The 16,539-nt window shown below is 44.3% G+C and overlaps 1 protein-coding gene across 1 annotated transcript; it reads left to right on the top strand.

The window, feature by feature from the left end:
• The first annotated feature begins 3,200 nt into the window (after positions 1–3,200).
• On the top strand, positions 3,201–14,558 carry LOC142906958 (uncharacterized). Its single transcript, XM_076055797.1, has 2 exons — positions 3,201–3,320; positions 10,022–14,558. The coding sequence occupies exon 2, from the start codon at positions 10,063–10,065 to the stop codon at positions 11,545–11,547; it is 1,485 nt and encodes a 494-aa protein (XP_075911912.1). The 5' UTR covers positions 3,201–3,320; positions 10,022–10,062; the 3' UTR covers positions 11,548–14,558.
• The last annotated feature ends 1,981 nt before the right edge of the window (positions 14,559–16,539 follow it).

The following is a 16,539-nucleotide window of genomic DNA, read 5'->3' as shown; positions in this document are numbered from 1 at the left end:
ATAGTGAATATACAGCAGTGGGGTATACAGTAGGGTTAATAGAATAATACATAGTGTAATACTACAATTCATAATATTCATAATAAAGGTTTTTGGGTTAGATCGCGTTTATTTATAAATGTGTCGTAACCCTCCACCACCCGACACGGCCAATCAGCAAAAAAATGTGTCACGTTGACAAAAGACAAATAATTCACTACTTCAGCCCACCGGTGTGTTGAAGAGTTAATCCACATTTACAGTTTGAGTACGACGTTTCGCTGGTAAATACTTCCAGCATCATCGGGCAATACTACAAGTCTAATGTTTTATAGTCTAAAGTATGAGTAGTGTATAGTAACGCATTGTATAATTCAAGGGTGGGATTTGTCTATGGATACGATATAATACAATGTAGTTTAGATTGGAAGGTATAATATTGTATTGTATAGTAGTCCAGTTTATAGCATAGCTATAACGCAACACAGGAAAGAGCTGCACACCGTGGCTGTTTCCTCCTCTTCCCCCCCCCCCCTCCTCCGTTCCGAACATAGATGGACTCGTCCGTCTGAACACAAGCTCGTCGTTCTCCGTGGTGCTAATCCCTCACACCAACATCATGCTAATCCCCCAGTTACATGCTAATTTATATGTTAACTCCTTTGTCAAGGCGCTCTGTTCCTCCCACACAGCTTAAAAGACGCTGTCCATGCTTGGCAGTGTTCACTCAAGCGCTGTCTTCCTGACAGTCCTGTTTCTTCACCTGAGGAAGGCTACTTGTGTTGTGGCCAAAACGTCGTGAGAATTTTATTCTGTTATTATTATTTTTATTTTTTTATTCTCATTCTACGTGACTTTACCAAAAGAACCCAGAGATATATGTCCTGACTTTTGGAAGACTATGTATAATAATAACCCTTTGTCTCCTGACTTTTGTGCCACCCTGTAAACAGTAACGTATGTGTCCTGACTTTCAGCCACCCTTTATAACATTAACCCTATGTCTCCTGAATTTTGGCCCACCCAGTATATTAACCCTATGTGTTTTAACTGTTGGGCCACCCTGTATAATAATAACGCTATGTGTCCTGACTTTTGGACCACCCTGTACAACAATAACCCTATGTCTCCTGACTTTGGGCCACCCTGTATAACAAAAACCTAATGTGTCCTGACTTTTGGGCCACCCTGTATAATAACCCTGTGTGTCCTGACCTTTGGGACACGCTGTATGATATAAATGTGTGTCTGACTTTTGGGCTACCCTGTATAATAACCATGTATATCCTGACTTTTGGGCCACCCAGTAAAATAACCGTATGTTCGACCTCAGTGGATGAGGCTCGTGAAGGACACTACTGGGCAGTTGGAGGCAGTTGCCCTCCAGCAACAACGAAGGGAAGAGGAATGACGCTCACAACGAGCGGAGCACCGGGGGGCTAAAACACAGACAGTTGGCACAGTAGGGGGCACAGGTGGTGCATCGGCCAGTCATCTCAGTCAGTCAACCCATGACACCTCGGCTTGTCCCGTGACCTCTTGCACGTGGGCGTTTGATCGTTCATGTGGTTTAGCCTGGAACAAGCGCCGTGGTGACGTCAGCGCCACTTAGTGACGAATTTCGGTTGTTATTGTTGTCGGTGGTGCTTATACTGATGATGCTGTTGATGATGATTATGGTAGTGTTGATGACGATGGTGGTGTTGATGACGATGGTGGTGATGATGGTGGTGCTGATGATGATTGTGCTGATGATGGTGTTGATGATTATGCTGGTGTTGATGACAATGGTGGTGATGATGGTGGTGTTGATGACGATGGTATTAATGATGATCGTGATGATGATGATTCAAGTGGTGTTGCTGTTGGTGGTGCAGATGATGATGGTGCCGATTATGTTGATGCTTATGTGGTGCCACGACAGCGAAGCCGCTCCGTGGAAGCCATGCCTGCGGTGGGGGTGCTGCAGCAGAGAAGCCACCCGGCTACCGTCACAGCGCTTCCCCCACCACCCCCCACATGAACACACACATGCACTCACGTAGGGCCTCGTGGTGGGGGGGGGGGTCACCTGCCCCTGAGTTTTTACCCGAGGGCCCCTCTTGTGGGGGTGCTCCACGGTTTCTCAGGGCCAGGGAATTGGCAGACCCCCCCCAGGCCGAATGACACTGCGGCGCCGTGGATTAACTTAAAACTGTATGGCCACGGCGAACTCACTGAGAACCGCAATGAGGAAACACCCAAGGCACACGCGGATCGGCAGGCAGGAGGGGGGTGGGGCGGTACAAGAGGATTCCGTGCACGATGTGTGCAGTGACCGCGAACTTTGCACACGTTGGATAAACAATGAGGGGCGGGCGTCGGAGAGGGGGACAACCCGATTGGCCAAGAGCGGGAAATCCGAGGCTCCGGATTGGACGAGAGGCCAGCAGGTTCGCGGCGCGTTAGCTTTTAAGTAGGGGGGTAAAAGGGGACGAAAATCAGAAGCAAGCTCTTTTTTGCCCGGGGTCTTTTGGAGTGAGGGACCGAGGAGTGATCGTCCCCTGCTACTCGAACGTCCGTGAGACTGGTCGCAGAACAGCCAGGTCCAGTCCCCAGCAAAAGCCACGTGCAGCCTCGCCTTTCCACGACTTCCTACACCTCGAGATCGGAGCGTAAGTACGTAGAGGAGAGGTAAGTCTAAGAGGGAATATCCGTTAAGGAGAGTGAGTATGGAGAGACGGGACAAATTGGGTCCTAGACCGTAGAGAGATAGGTTAGATATGCCCTGCTGGTCCACACTGACACAGGTAGGGTGGCTTCATTAATCGAGGAATAAATCGCCAGTAGACATTAAACCGTGTCGTGTTGTCTCTGTGAGTACGGAGGGGGGGTGCCTGGTGTTGTAAGCCTGTTCGTTGTGGTTTCCTGCGTTTTTGCACGAGCGTATATTTTGCCCGCGCATGCGCGCTTGCCGTGCACGTTAACTTGTAAACTTGCTCGCTCTCTCACTTTACCACTCTACGTGACGTCATCGTCGCGAAACGCCAGGGGGTGTGTACCCCGCTAGTGACGTCATGTTACCAGTAAAGTAAAAAAAAACAAGCAAAGCCACGCGCAATCACTCCCCATAAGGGCCTGCTTCATAAATGTAATTTATCCATTAAATCTGTCGCGAGTTCACTGTGTCCAGTTCAGTAGCCACGCCCAATCACTCAATGTCAGGGCCTGGCTCATTAAATTATTTATTCAGTGGGAGGGGGTAAACTCGCCAGTGACGTCATGTCATCTCCCCCGCCGCGTTACTCCGCGTGACGTCACGAAATCCCGGAAAGCTGCTCGTCACTCAACTGAGATCAGAGGTGAGAAGTTCACAACCTGATGGTGGTCGTGGTTTTTGGTGATGGTTGGTTTTGTTCATTGAGGTGCAGCCTCGCTTCTTCTATTGTTCTCCTGGGGATCTCAATTGAGTGTAGCAGCGAGTATGCAATAGATGTCAAGGTTGGAACGTTACAAAGTGTGGCCTAGCCATGCTGGGCTTGCCTCCTGCCATCGCCTGATTGTATTTGCTTTAATTTTTGTTAATTTTAATTTGTCCTCACCCGGCTAACTACTTTAAACCATGTTTAAAAAAAATATTTATACTATTTTGAGCTATATATCTCTTGCAGAAGCGACCTGCCCACAACGAAATGGCTTGTGTGGAAATTTACATCAGCCAAATACTCTAAATGCGACCACGCAGAAAGAGAGACATAAAAACTCCAAATAAACACGCGTCAGCGTCGGGATCCAACCCACAACCTCCTGTATACCGAGCGATGTAGTGAAAATCACACCACTGTGGTGCACACTCGAGTGCTTTATCACACTGAGTCTCTTTACTTCAATTCAGGAGCGTCCTGCCGAGTTGGTTTGGCAGTCGGGGGGAGGGGCGATGCTTATTCGCGTATTCCCGATTGAGTAAACTGGAGGCATTTGTTCAGCATTGCAATACAGTGGTACCTCGGTATACGTCGTTAATTCGTTCCAAAATGTAGGACTTATACCGAAAATGACGAATACCAAACGAATTTTTCCCATAAGAAATAAAGCGAAAGGAAATAATCCGTTCCAGAGTATAAGAAATATGTTATATGGCATATTAAACATTAATGGGGTTCATATTCTTGGTTCTTTCGGTAAAGTCACGTAGAAGGGAAACAATAAAATAATGAAAATATATATTCTTAGTTCTTTCGATAAAGTCACGTTGAAGGGAAACAACAAAATAATAAAATATATATGAAACAATAAAAAATTCTCACGACGTTTCAACCATAACACAAACGGTCGTCTTCAGGTGTGTCGGTTTGCATAAATTTATTTATTTTTAAACGGTGTATTTATTTAAAAAAACGTTAGCGCCACGCGCAGCGATTTGGCAGTTTATTTAGACGGACTAGTCCATCTATGTTCTGAAAAGAGGAGGGGGGAGACGAATTTTTTTTAAATAAATAAATGCACCTTTAAAAATAAATACATTTATGCAAACCGACACACCTGAAGACGACCGTTTGTGTTATGGTCGAAACGTCGTGAGAATTTTTTTATTGTTTTATATATATTTTATTATTTTGTTGTCTCCCTTCAACGTGACTTTACCGAAAGAACTAAGAATATGAATTACTGCAGTCACGAAAGCTTTAAATCAAAAAATGAAAATATAATTAAAAATATATTTTTAAAATATATTTTTATTATTGTTTCCCTTCTACGTGACTACCGAAAGAACCAAGAATGAATCCCTGCAGTCACGAAAGCTTTAAATCAAAAATTAATGGGTGTTGTATAAAATAATTTAGACACTACTTATTACTAAAATGCATAAATAAATTAAAATAAATTGATTTTTTTTAACATCACTTTACCTTGCTGAGAGGAGTTGATAGCCTACGGGGATGGTGGTGAGGAAGGGGAGGAGGAGATGTTATTTTTTGGAAGGAGAGTCCCCTTCCATTAAAACTTCAGGAAGCTGAAATTCTGGGTTTTTTCTCTTTCTCTTTTCTGTCTTTTTTCCTGACTTGCACCTGGTTGAGGCTCACCAGGTTTGAGTTTTACTAAAAACCTGGTCATTGAAGTTTGTTTTTGCCTTCTAAGAATGTTCCTGAAGTGTGACATTGTCTGGTTATTCCACACAATACTGTTACGGCTTGTTAGAGCTTTATTGTGGTGGTATTTTTCTGCAAAACTTTGCACTTTCATCCATTTTGCACACATTTCTTTAATAAGTGAAGTATGGGTTTCCTCTATCTCCCCTCCTCGCCTGAAGAGAGTGCATCCATCTTCACCTGGTGTTCCTCCCTCTCAGGCTGCTGCAGCTCCTCAGTGGTCAGCTCTTCTTTTGTGCCCCTCCACTAACTCCTCCACATCATTATCATTGACCTCCAGGCCCATGGACCTGCCCAGAGAGACAATATCCTCCACAATAGGCACAGCCTCAAAGCCCTCAAAGTCCCTCTCAATTACGGCTTCTGGCCACAAATTCCTCCAGGCAGAGTTCATGGTCTTATCGGAAACTTCCTGCCAGGCTTTGTGTATAAGAGTTATACAGTGCACAATATTAAAATGCTCTATCCAGAACTCTGAGGGTTAATTCTGTGTCAGAGGTCACTTCAAAGCGCCTCTGAAAGAGTGCTTTGGTATACAGTTTCTCAATTTTTGAAATGACCTGCTGGTCAATGGGCTGAATGAGAGGAGTCGTATTAGGGGGCAAAAACTTCACAGTGACGATGTCGAACTCCGGCAGCGCATCGTCCTGCAAGCTTGGAGGGTGTGCAGGAGCAGTGTCCATAAGAAGGAGGGCCTTTAGAGGCAGTTGTTTCTCCTCTAAATATTTTTTTACACTTGGGCCAAACACAACATTGAACCATTCACTGAAGAATTGTCTCATCATCCAAGCCTTTGAGTTTGACCTCCACATGACTGGTAACTGGGTCTTTTGTACATTTTCCGAGTGGTAGATTAGCAGAGGCTTGAGTTTAAAATCCCCACTTGCATTGCCACACAACAAGAGAGTTAGCCTGTCCTTCATTGGCTTGTGCCCTGGCAATGCCTTCTCCTCTTGTGTGATATAGGTCCTGTTTGGCATTTTCTTCCAAAACAGGCCTGTCTCGTCACAATTAAAAAAACTTGTTGGGGAACAAAACCCTAAGCCTCTACAAACTCCCAAAACTCGGTAACAAATTCCTTTGCAGCATCTTTGTTGGCACTGGCCGCCTCCCCATGCCTCACAACACTATGTATGCCAGTCCTCTTCTTAAAATTATCAAACCATCCATGGCTGGCTTCAAACACTCAACTCATATTTTCACTCGTTCCTGGCATGTCTTTTAAAAGATCAGCATGCAACATTTTTGCCTTCTCGTAAATTATAGCCTCTGAAACACTATCGCCGGCTTACTGTCTTTCGTTTATCCATATTAATAACAATTTTTCTACTTGCTCTAATGTCCGTGATCTTTGTTTTGATATAAATTTCACCCCCTTTGCAACGTTTTTTTTTCACAATCGTCGAAATTGTTGTTCTCGGCATACGGTATGCCACCGCAAGATCAGTGACGCGCATGCCGCTTTCATACTTTTCTATGATCTCTTTTTTCACGTCAATAGTGATCCTAACCATTTTCTTTGCAGCTTGGCTTTTCTCACTAACCTTCTTAGGTCCCATCTTGAATAAATTCACAAAAAATTCACGTTAAAATGACAAAAAACACGTGAAAATTCACAGAGAGTTATAGCAAGTATTATGCACTGAACGAGATCTACTAGACAGGCAGACTGAGGAGCGGCGCTTTGTTTCAGTCGTGAACGGGGGTATACGCAGGTACGCGGTGACTCATCCCGACCCATACAAGTTCTAGCAAGCGTGTCGTATCCCAAGACTTTTTTCTCGTCAAAAAACGACGTATACCTAATTCGACGTATTCCAAAGCGGTCGTATACCGAGGTATGACTGTATTTGGACAATACCAGTCCAGAAGTTTATTTCAGAGTCAGAATAAGTTTATTTCCCGAGTGAAGTCCATTGAACTAAGAAGCTTATTTTCAAGGGCGACTCAGCCGGCAGACATCAAAGCATTTAATTATATCTTCTTTGGTTCTTTCGGTAAAGTCACGTAGAATGAGAATAAAATAATACATTGATAAAATAAAATAACACAATAATATTCTCACGACGTTTCGGCCACAACACAAGTGGCCTTCATCAGGTGAAGGGGACAAGACTGTCTGGAGGACAGCGCTGGAGTGAGAAAGCCACGCTGAGATCACGACCTTTAAGCTGTGTGAGAAGAAACAAAGCGCCTTGACAAAGGAATTAGCATATAATTTAGCATTGAAATGCTTTGTTTCTTCTCACACAGCTTAAAGGTCATGATCTCAGCGTGGCTTTCTCACTCCAGCGCTGTCCTCCAGACAGTCTCGTCCCCTTCACCTGATGAAGGCCGCTTGTGTTGTGGCCGAAACGTCGTGAGAATATTATTGTGTTATTTTATTTTATCAATGTATTATTTTATTCTCATTCTACGTGACTTTACCGAAAGAACCAAAGAAGATGAATCCTTGCAGTCACGAAAGCTTTAAATCGACATTTAATTATAATTAAGATCACTCACTGGCCCACTCACTCGTCTACCATTCCACCCTCCCACTCTATAACTCGCTCAATCATCAATCCACACACTCATCCATCCACTCGTCCACACAAGCACACTCACCTACTCACTCTCCCACTCGCCCTCTCACTCGCCCTCCCACTCACAATCAGAAGTGAATTTCACGAGTAACACCCATTGAGCTTAGACGCTATTTTTTAAGGGCGACATGGCGGGCAGACATCAACGCATTCCAAAATTACAGGTTGTCAAAACAAACTTAATAGCAATTCTGTTGTAAAATTACATTTCCACTCAATCTTTAGTGATTTAATAATAGAGTCACTTCTTTAAAATGTTTCTTGCCGTTGCTTTTCACACCTGATGACGACCGTTTGTGTTATGGTCGAAACGTCGTGAGAATTTTTATTGTTTTATATATATTTTATTATTTTATTGTTTCCCTTCAACGTGACTTTACCGAAAGAGCTAAGAATATGAATTACTGCAGTCACGAAAGCTTTAAATCAAAATTTAATATAAGTAGCACGAATTTTCTCCACAAATACTAAGAGCTACTTTATAATTGTTTTATAAAAAAATGGCTATTATTGCGGCCACGTTTTTACGTGAGGGAATCACACTTATGCACACGTTTTCTCTTTGAAAATAGATACATTTCTAAATATCACTGTCCTGCTCACACAAAACAACTTGGAGGGGAATAATAGCCTGTTTCTGTACTCATGAGGCATAAGCATCCACCGACTATCACTTACTGGACAGGGCCTAACAAATATATTGAATGCTATTACGTCTTCATTCTAACATTTTTACACTTGCCCCCTCAGTACGGGGGTTGAGCAGTGACGTTATGTCAATTATGCTTAATTGGTGCGCATCTCATAATTACAGGTAGGATAAGTTGTTTTTTATTCATTGACTTTCATTTGTTTACCGCTTTTTCTTGCGCTATAAGTATTTGCACAAAAATGGCGGAACACCATCGCCTTCGTTCTTAATTACTTATTACACACGCCTGCATTTCCCCTCTTCCTTGCTTCTTTCGCTAAAGTCACGCAGATAGAAAACTATTATTTAAAAACTTACTTAGTAAATATAAAAATAAAAATGTGTGTGTACACGTCCTTGTGTGCGTGTGAGTCCATGAATGTGTGTGCGTCATGTGTGTGTGGGTCGATATGTGTGTGTGTGACAGACGCTGTGTTTGTATGTGTAAGTTCATATGTGTGTGTTAGTCCATGTGTGTGTGTAAGTCCATGTATGTGTAGAGACGTAAATAGCGTCCCTACGGTGTATACGCCGAATGCAACTACGAATGCTACAAGAGGGTGCACGTAACTCTGGAGGGAGCCAACGGAGACGTGACGGGGAAGCAGGCCCTGCTCGGCAGGGCCCCATCGCAGAGGGAGAGAGGGGACGTGTTGGCTCAGGGGAGTTAAGGGGGCCCGTAAATGAGGGCCCGAGGACATGTGACGCTGGGTCCAGTTCCGTCTCGAGAGACCGAGGAGGGGGCGTGGCCGGGGGCGGAGCGAGGCCACGCTCGGGGAGGATAAAAGGAACGGGGGCGGAGCGTTGGGGCAGTCCAGCGGGGGAAACTGACGGTGCGGCGACTTAGGGAGTCGGGGGGCGTCAGTCATTGGGGACTCAGTTATAGGGAGACACCCTTTTTGGGGTCTTGTGTAACCCCGAGTGTTGTGTTATATCTAGCCCTGGAAGTGAAAATAAATCGTGGTGCCTTCAGACCTCAGTGTGTGCCTAGTCCGATACACACTACATGTGTAACTCCATGTGTCTGTGTGTGTAACTCCATGTGTCTGTGTGTGTAACTCCATGTTTCTGTGTGTGTAAGTCGCTGTGTGTGTGCATAAGTCCATATGTGTGTGTAAGTCCATGTGTGTGCGTAATTCCATGTGTGTGTGCGAGTCAATGTGTGTGTAAGTCCATGTGTGTCTCTGAGTGGATGGGTGTGAGTCTGTGTGTGTATACGTCGATGTATGTGTGTGTGAGTCGATATGTGTGTACGTCCATATGTGTGTGTATAAATGTACGTGTGTGTGTGAGTCGATATATGTGAGTCGTTGCGCGTGTGTGTGTAAGTCAATGTGTGTTTGTGTCTTTTTCGCCCGGGCAACGCCGGGTACTTCCCGATAGTATTAAATGTACTAGGGCATCCAGGCATGAAACTGACCACTTGCCTGCTATGCCAGGCCAAGAGCTGATCGTCAATAGTAGCACGTGCCTTAAAACAGCCTGTGTGATGAATTGGGGGTGATTTTTTATTTATTTCTCGTTAATGTTTGAGTGTTCTTGCCTATGTAATATGTGAATATCACGTGTGACTGTGTATATATATGCATTCCTATGCTGGCATACATTGTGTGGATATTACTGTTTTCTGTCTGCAGCTGCCAGTTCCTCTGCCACTTTGCTGTACAGAATTGGTCGGATGGAGCGAAGACAATCAGCAGGAGAGAAACCATTCAAGTGCATTGTGTGTGGGAAGGCATTTGCACATCCATCACTTCTTAAAAGACACCAGAGAAGTCACACAGGAGAAACACCCTTCAATTGCACTGTGTGTGGGAAAGCCTTTGCAAAGTCATCACGTCTTAAAACACATCAGAGAACACACACGGGAGAGAAACCCTTTAAGTGCACTGTGTGTGGGAAGGCTTTTGCAGAGTCATCACATCTTAAAATACACCAGAGAAGTCACACAGGAGAGACACCCTTCAAGTGCACTGTGTGTGGGAAGGCATTTGCAAAGTCATCACATCTTAAAACACACCAGAGAATACACACAGGAGAAAAACCCTTCAAGTGCACTGTGTGTGGGAAGGCCTTTGCAAAGTCATCACATCTTAAAACACACCAGAGAATACACACAGGAGAAAAACCCTTCAAGTGCACTGTGTGCGGGAAGGCGTTTGCAGAGTCATCGCATCTTAAAATACACCAGAGAAGTCACACAGGAGAGACACCCTTCAAGTGCACTGTGTGTGGGAAGGCATTTGCAAAGTCATCACATCTTAAAACACACGAGAGAATACACACAGGAGAAAAACCCTTCAAGTGCACTGTGTGTGGGAAGGCCTTTGCAAAGTCATCACATCTTAAAACACACCAGAGAACACACACAGGAGAAAAGCCCTTCAAGTGCACTGTGTGTGGGAAGGCGTTTGCACATTCATCAGTTCTTAAAAGACACCAGAGAATACACACAGGAGAAACACCCTTCAAGTGCACTGTGTGTGGGAATGCCTTTGCACAGTTATCACATCTTAAAACACACCAGAGAAGTCACACAGGAGAAACACCCTTCAAGTGCACTGTGTGTGGGAAGGCCTTTGCAACGTCATGTCTTAAAATACACCAGCGAACGCACACGGGAGAGAACCCCTTCAAGTGCACTGTGTGTGGGAAGGTATTTTCACTGTCAACATATCTTAAAAAACACCAGCGAACACACACAGGAGAAAAACCCTTAAAGTGCACTGTGTATGGGGGGAAGGGTTTTCGACAGTTTGGGGATCGAAACAAGCATCAAACTATTCATCAGGAAATTAATCTGAAATCGGCTTGTGAAAGTCAAAGTTCTGCAATGAGTCCATCCCTCATGAAACAAGAACCAGAAAAACATTTGAGATATGAAACGTGGCCAGGAGTGAAGGCAAAATGTCAAGAAGTGAAAATGAAATTTGAGTCGGTGAAGGTCAAAAGTGAAGAAGTGATAGTGAAATGTGAGGATGAAGATTCAACTCCAAAATCCGACATTCATGTCGATGGAGGCAGCGTGAAGCTGGAGGATACTGTGGATTCTGAGGCAGAGCGAGGTTACGCCCAGCAATTTGTGGATGTGGAGGTGTGGGTGGATTTTTTAGGCAATACTAATCCAAATGTAGATCAAGTAGATGTGTATCATAGAGCTTAAGACAAAGAAGTTCCATTTCATTCACAGGCCTTTCCCATAATAGAGTTTTTTTTGGGTTAGATCACATACATATTTCAATTTATCGTTAAAACCCGCCACCACCCGACACAGCCACCTAGTAAGGGTTGTCACGTAAACAGAACATGCCAATTCGTCACTAGTACAGCACACCGGCGTGTTGAAGAGCCAAGCCACAACATTTACAATCTCAGTACGACGTTTCGCCAATCATTACAACTAGCTTGATCAGGCGACAGCCAGATTTATGCCTTTCCCATTAAAATGGTTTAACCTCCAAGTAGTCAATAGAGGCAGCGTGAAGCTGGAGGAGGCTGCGGACTGAGAGAGGGTGAAATGAAACCTAACAGTTTGTGGAGGTAGACTTTTGGAGGATGCAGAGTAGGCGCGGCCAGCATGTGTGGACTTGGAGGTTGGGTAGATCTGTAAGCAGGAGCGGGAGACAAAAAAGCTCCATAGCATTCAACGTGTTATAATATTTAGATTAATATTGGCACTTGCATGAATGTTTATTTCTTTCTCACTATACGTAGCCAATCTTGCTAATCAAAGGTGAAATGCTTCAGCAACTAAAAGAGGCTTGTATCATATTTCATCTCAATCGTTCGACGGCTAGCCCAATTGGCAGCTGTCCCTTTGTGCTACAAGGTGACTCAGTACCGACCTGCACGTGGACACGAGTCTGCCAGTAGGGTGGAGCGATTATGAATGTGTAACCTGTTGTATATATAGGCCTTTTTCCAAAAATTGATATTAAAAATAATTCTGCGATTTTATAATAATCGATAAAATAAATAAATAAAACACCCTCGAACCCGCTACCTCCCACAAGCACCAAGCATCTGGAGGTCGTAAAAGGCCATTCAATAATAAACTCCGGGGCAAAGGGAGGTTAACGACTATCTGCAAAAAATCTCCAGATTGCCAAAGGACAGTTCACAAACAAATATCCAGAATCACAGGCACAGACAGCACAGGGCAAACAGACATTATAACTGATATATATTTTTTGTACGGAAAAAGTTGAAGCTTGGCTATAAGAATAAGTCGACATTATAGACTGCAGTATTCCTTATGTGATTTATTATTGTATGTTTCTATCTACTTGACTTTACCAAGAGAACCAAAGTACATGAGTTACTGCAATCACGAAAACTTAAGTCCAAACTAAGCTATATCTCTGACCTCGAGAATAAAAAGCACGGATCCCTGGATGCAGACAGGGAGCAAAAAGTAATAAAACCCTTGAAATACCGGAGGTAACATCTAATGACATTACAAAGCTTGGTTAAACATAAACCAAATAATAATCACAAGAGATTAGACCTAGGGTAACTCATTAGAAGTAGAAGAAAATAGGTCAAACACACAAGACCAGATTATATGTATTCCATGAAATCAGAGCCTCCCCGGCCGCATTTCTCTTCCAACAATTTGACACAAACACATGGTAGCCATAAATCCGGATGAAAGGTGCATCCCCTCCCTTAGCAAACGCCACGAAGAGAGGGGTTGGGAGTGCAAACAAACATCAATTTGATGTAAAGCAGCCCGCCCGGGGTCACCAAGGGAAGAGGGGGGGGCAATCAGGCGCGGCCGCGGGGGGAGAGCATGACGGAGTAAGCATCTGTTTTTTTATCTCGCAAGAGACGCGCAGAGGGGAGATTTTTCGGATATAAACAGCAACACGACACACAATTCAGCTCGACATGGGGAGCTCGGCAAGGGAGAGCGAGACAGTAGCTCAGAAGAGGACAGCGAGACAGCAGCTCGGAAGAGGACAGCAAGCCAGCTCCGGGGCATGGCCTCGAGATCAACAATGCGTGTGGTGCATCGCGGAGAAGAGGGGCGAGGTGATGTTAGGTGCTGAGTAGCGACATGCTACGCCATGCGAATTCAGCGCCATCAGAAGAAGTATCGCTCGAAAATCATTCCGCTCTGGGCATCGACTCACAAGAGCCACTGCAGTTCGAGCTAAGCTGACGAGAATTCCAGCATCATCCGCGAGAGAGGGTGGAAAGCGCCAAACGTCGACCAAGCCTGCCATCAACGAACGAAAGCATCGTTCATTGCCAGAGAGCCGGAGCCGGAGAGGGCGCGCAGTCGCGCCACCAGCACCACCAAGCAAGGGTGCCAGCGGACCAGCGTTGTGCCGACTCGGCTCATCCAGCTGGGGAAAGAGTCTGACCAGCCGCCCGTGAGCGCCAGCGAGCGAGCCGTGGGTTCGACCCACACGCACACCGACCAGCACCAGCTGGGAACCAAGGCAAGAGTGAGGAACTGCAGCCAGTGGACGAGCTGCGGGCGCTATCTGACGACGGATCATCGCGCACCGACGGCGAGCGTCGTGCCGACTCTTCCACCCAACTGTGGACCGAAACCGTGGCCGCCCCCGAGCAAGAGAGTGAATGAAGCCGTTTGTATGACCCTCCCCCACACTCACACCCTGACGACGCATCGCCCAGCGTCTGCTTTACACAAAGAATTGAACAAGTGGCAAAGAAGACACAACACACATATCGGAACAAATAAGATTGTTAAAAAAAGTTATCTTGGTGTTTCAAGAAGGGTTGCCATTCCAAGGTGGTGCATTAAATATCAACTGATCGTGAAGAGCATTGCTGCCTATTGAGTTACGTGGATACGGTCATTTAGAAGTATTTTAGTCGTTCGTTTTTTTTAATTGCATAATCTTACAAATGAATTAATTGATAACTACTCTTGCCTTCGGGACATGTTTCTTTATTGCCCTTTGTATGAATATCGTTGCATGAATTTTTTATGACTTTTCCTCTCGCCGTGTATGCTCGCATACTCTGAGGAATAATCGATTGTACTGTTACCCAGTTAACAAACGTGACCATTGAGGGTTAAATGTATGGATCAATGAGGGGAACATCTCCAGGAGTACTGTGTTGACAATTCCACGCATAAGAGTTCGCATATTAGAGTGTTAAGGTTTTGTTTAGAAATTAAAATTGCTTAACACAGAAGTGTTTCAGTGTTTCTTTCCTAAGTTCCTGCATAATAATCTTAATTATAAGAACTGTATCCTGCGGTGAGATTTGAATTTGGAGACCTGATATAAACACACTAAGACATAATCAGTAAATGTTAAAGCGAAAATAATTGTATTATACCGATTGATAATACAACCCTAGACAACGAAGCCGAGCTTAATCTAGCATACTTACTTCACACCTGCATAACTTCATACAATTAATTGTCTTATCCCGATTGATAATACTCCCCTCGACAACGAGATTAAACCTAATTATCATAACTACATACATTAGCATAATCACACACTCGCATAAATTAATACGATTATATCTTAATTAGCATAATCTATGCGCACAATTACATCGATTAACATAATTTCGGACAATTACTCATAATCCCAAAATTCATTTAATTTTTATTATTTTCATTACATTTTCAATACCCGGCATATACAACAAACCCCAGTCGGGTAATTTGTTAAGCAGATGGTGCATATTTTTGGTCAATATTGCTGCAGTAATCATGAGGGCTGCCGGACAGAGGTGAACTGTGAACCTCTTTAAACATATATCAACCGTGCTATCACTTGGCTTCTCGCATTCTAAGAATGCATGCAGGTGTAGGCATCCATTCAGAGATCAGTGTACAGTAAATGCGATGTAATGTGATGCAGTATATTTCAATGCAATCCTTTAATGTTGGCGATGTGTCTCTTGATAATTTAGAGTTATAATTTTCACACATCTGATTCTGAGCATATACAGCAAAAGCTGTTAACCAGCATCCATGGGGAATCGAGGGTGCCAGTTCATCAATTGGGCCGGTTATCTGAGAGGTATACTTCATGGTTCAGAAAAATTCTCAAATGTAAAAACATTTTTAAATGAAGAAATTAAGTATACATTTTAATTATGATATTCAAAATAATTTACTATTTTACAGAGGTACTCACCAGTCATTTGTACAGCATTTTAAGTTTATTGTAGAGAAGCAGTGGTGCTGCTTAGATTACAGTGTACAGTAGTGTAGTACTGTATTACAAGTACAGTGAAACAATTAGGTTAGGCAGCCCACAACACGGCGGATTGCAGATTGCAATTGCGACTCCATTAGCGCCACCACTCGGCAACGTCATAAAGCACGCTGCAAGATGCCAGAATTTTTCTCTAAACATGAATTAATATTTATATTGCCGTTTTAGAGATGCCGGTTAATAGAACATTCCGCGTGGTAAAGTACGTGATAGAGATTTTGCTGGAAGTACCATTTGGTATAAAATGGTCAAAAATGGAATGTCCTAACTAGACGAACGTTTGTTTTGACAGTAACCTGTGCGGAACATTTACGTAACTGCTGTTGTTCATGTGATACAGGGTCAAAGGAATTTTTTGAAGCTTAGGAACCATGTCCCCAACTCATTGTCTTCGAAATCACGAATATAGTACACTTAAATGTTACATCAAAGAGATATTTTCTCGACAACAACCGCAATTCTTCACTATGTGGCGCTTGTTCCAGGTTAATGCCACGTGAAATATCAAACTCCCGCGTGCAAGAGGTCACGGGACATACCGAGGTGTCATGGGTTGACTGAGATGACTGGCCGATGCACCACCTGTGCCCCCTACTGAGCCAACTGTCTGTGTTTTACCCACCCGGTGCTCCGCTCATTGTGAGCATCGCTCCTCTTCCCTCTGTTGTTGCTGGAGGGCGACTACCTTCAACTGCCCAGTAGTGTTCTTCACGAGCCTCCTCCACAGAGGTCGATCTTGACACTGTGGTGCCACAGCAACGGAGCAACTCCGCCGGCGCTGCTATCCCCTGGCCATCCCCCACATGAACGCACGCATACCCCCTCTAAACACACACATACACCCACGTAGGGCCCCGTGGGAGGGTCACCTGGCACCCTGGGGTTTTACCCGAGGGCTCCCTCGTGGGGGTGTCCCATGGTTTCCCAGTGCCAGGAGA

This window comes from Petromyzon marinus, chromosome 72, assembly GCF_048934315.1.
Source record: "Petromyzon marinus isolate PM22_M1 ecotype Great Lakes invasive population chromosome 72, UKy_Petmar_22M1.pri1.0, whole genome shotgun sequence".
Taxonomy (NCBI): domain Eukaryota; kingdom Metazoa; phylum Chordata; class Hyperoartia; order Petromyzontiformes; family Petromyzontidae; genus Petromyzon; species Petromyzon marinus.
Note: the sequence above shows the minus strand (reverse complement) of the source record. Positions and strands in the feature narration are given on the sequence as shown.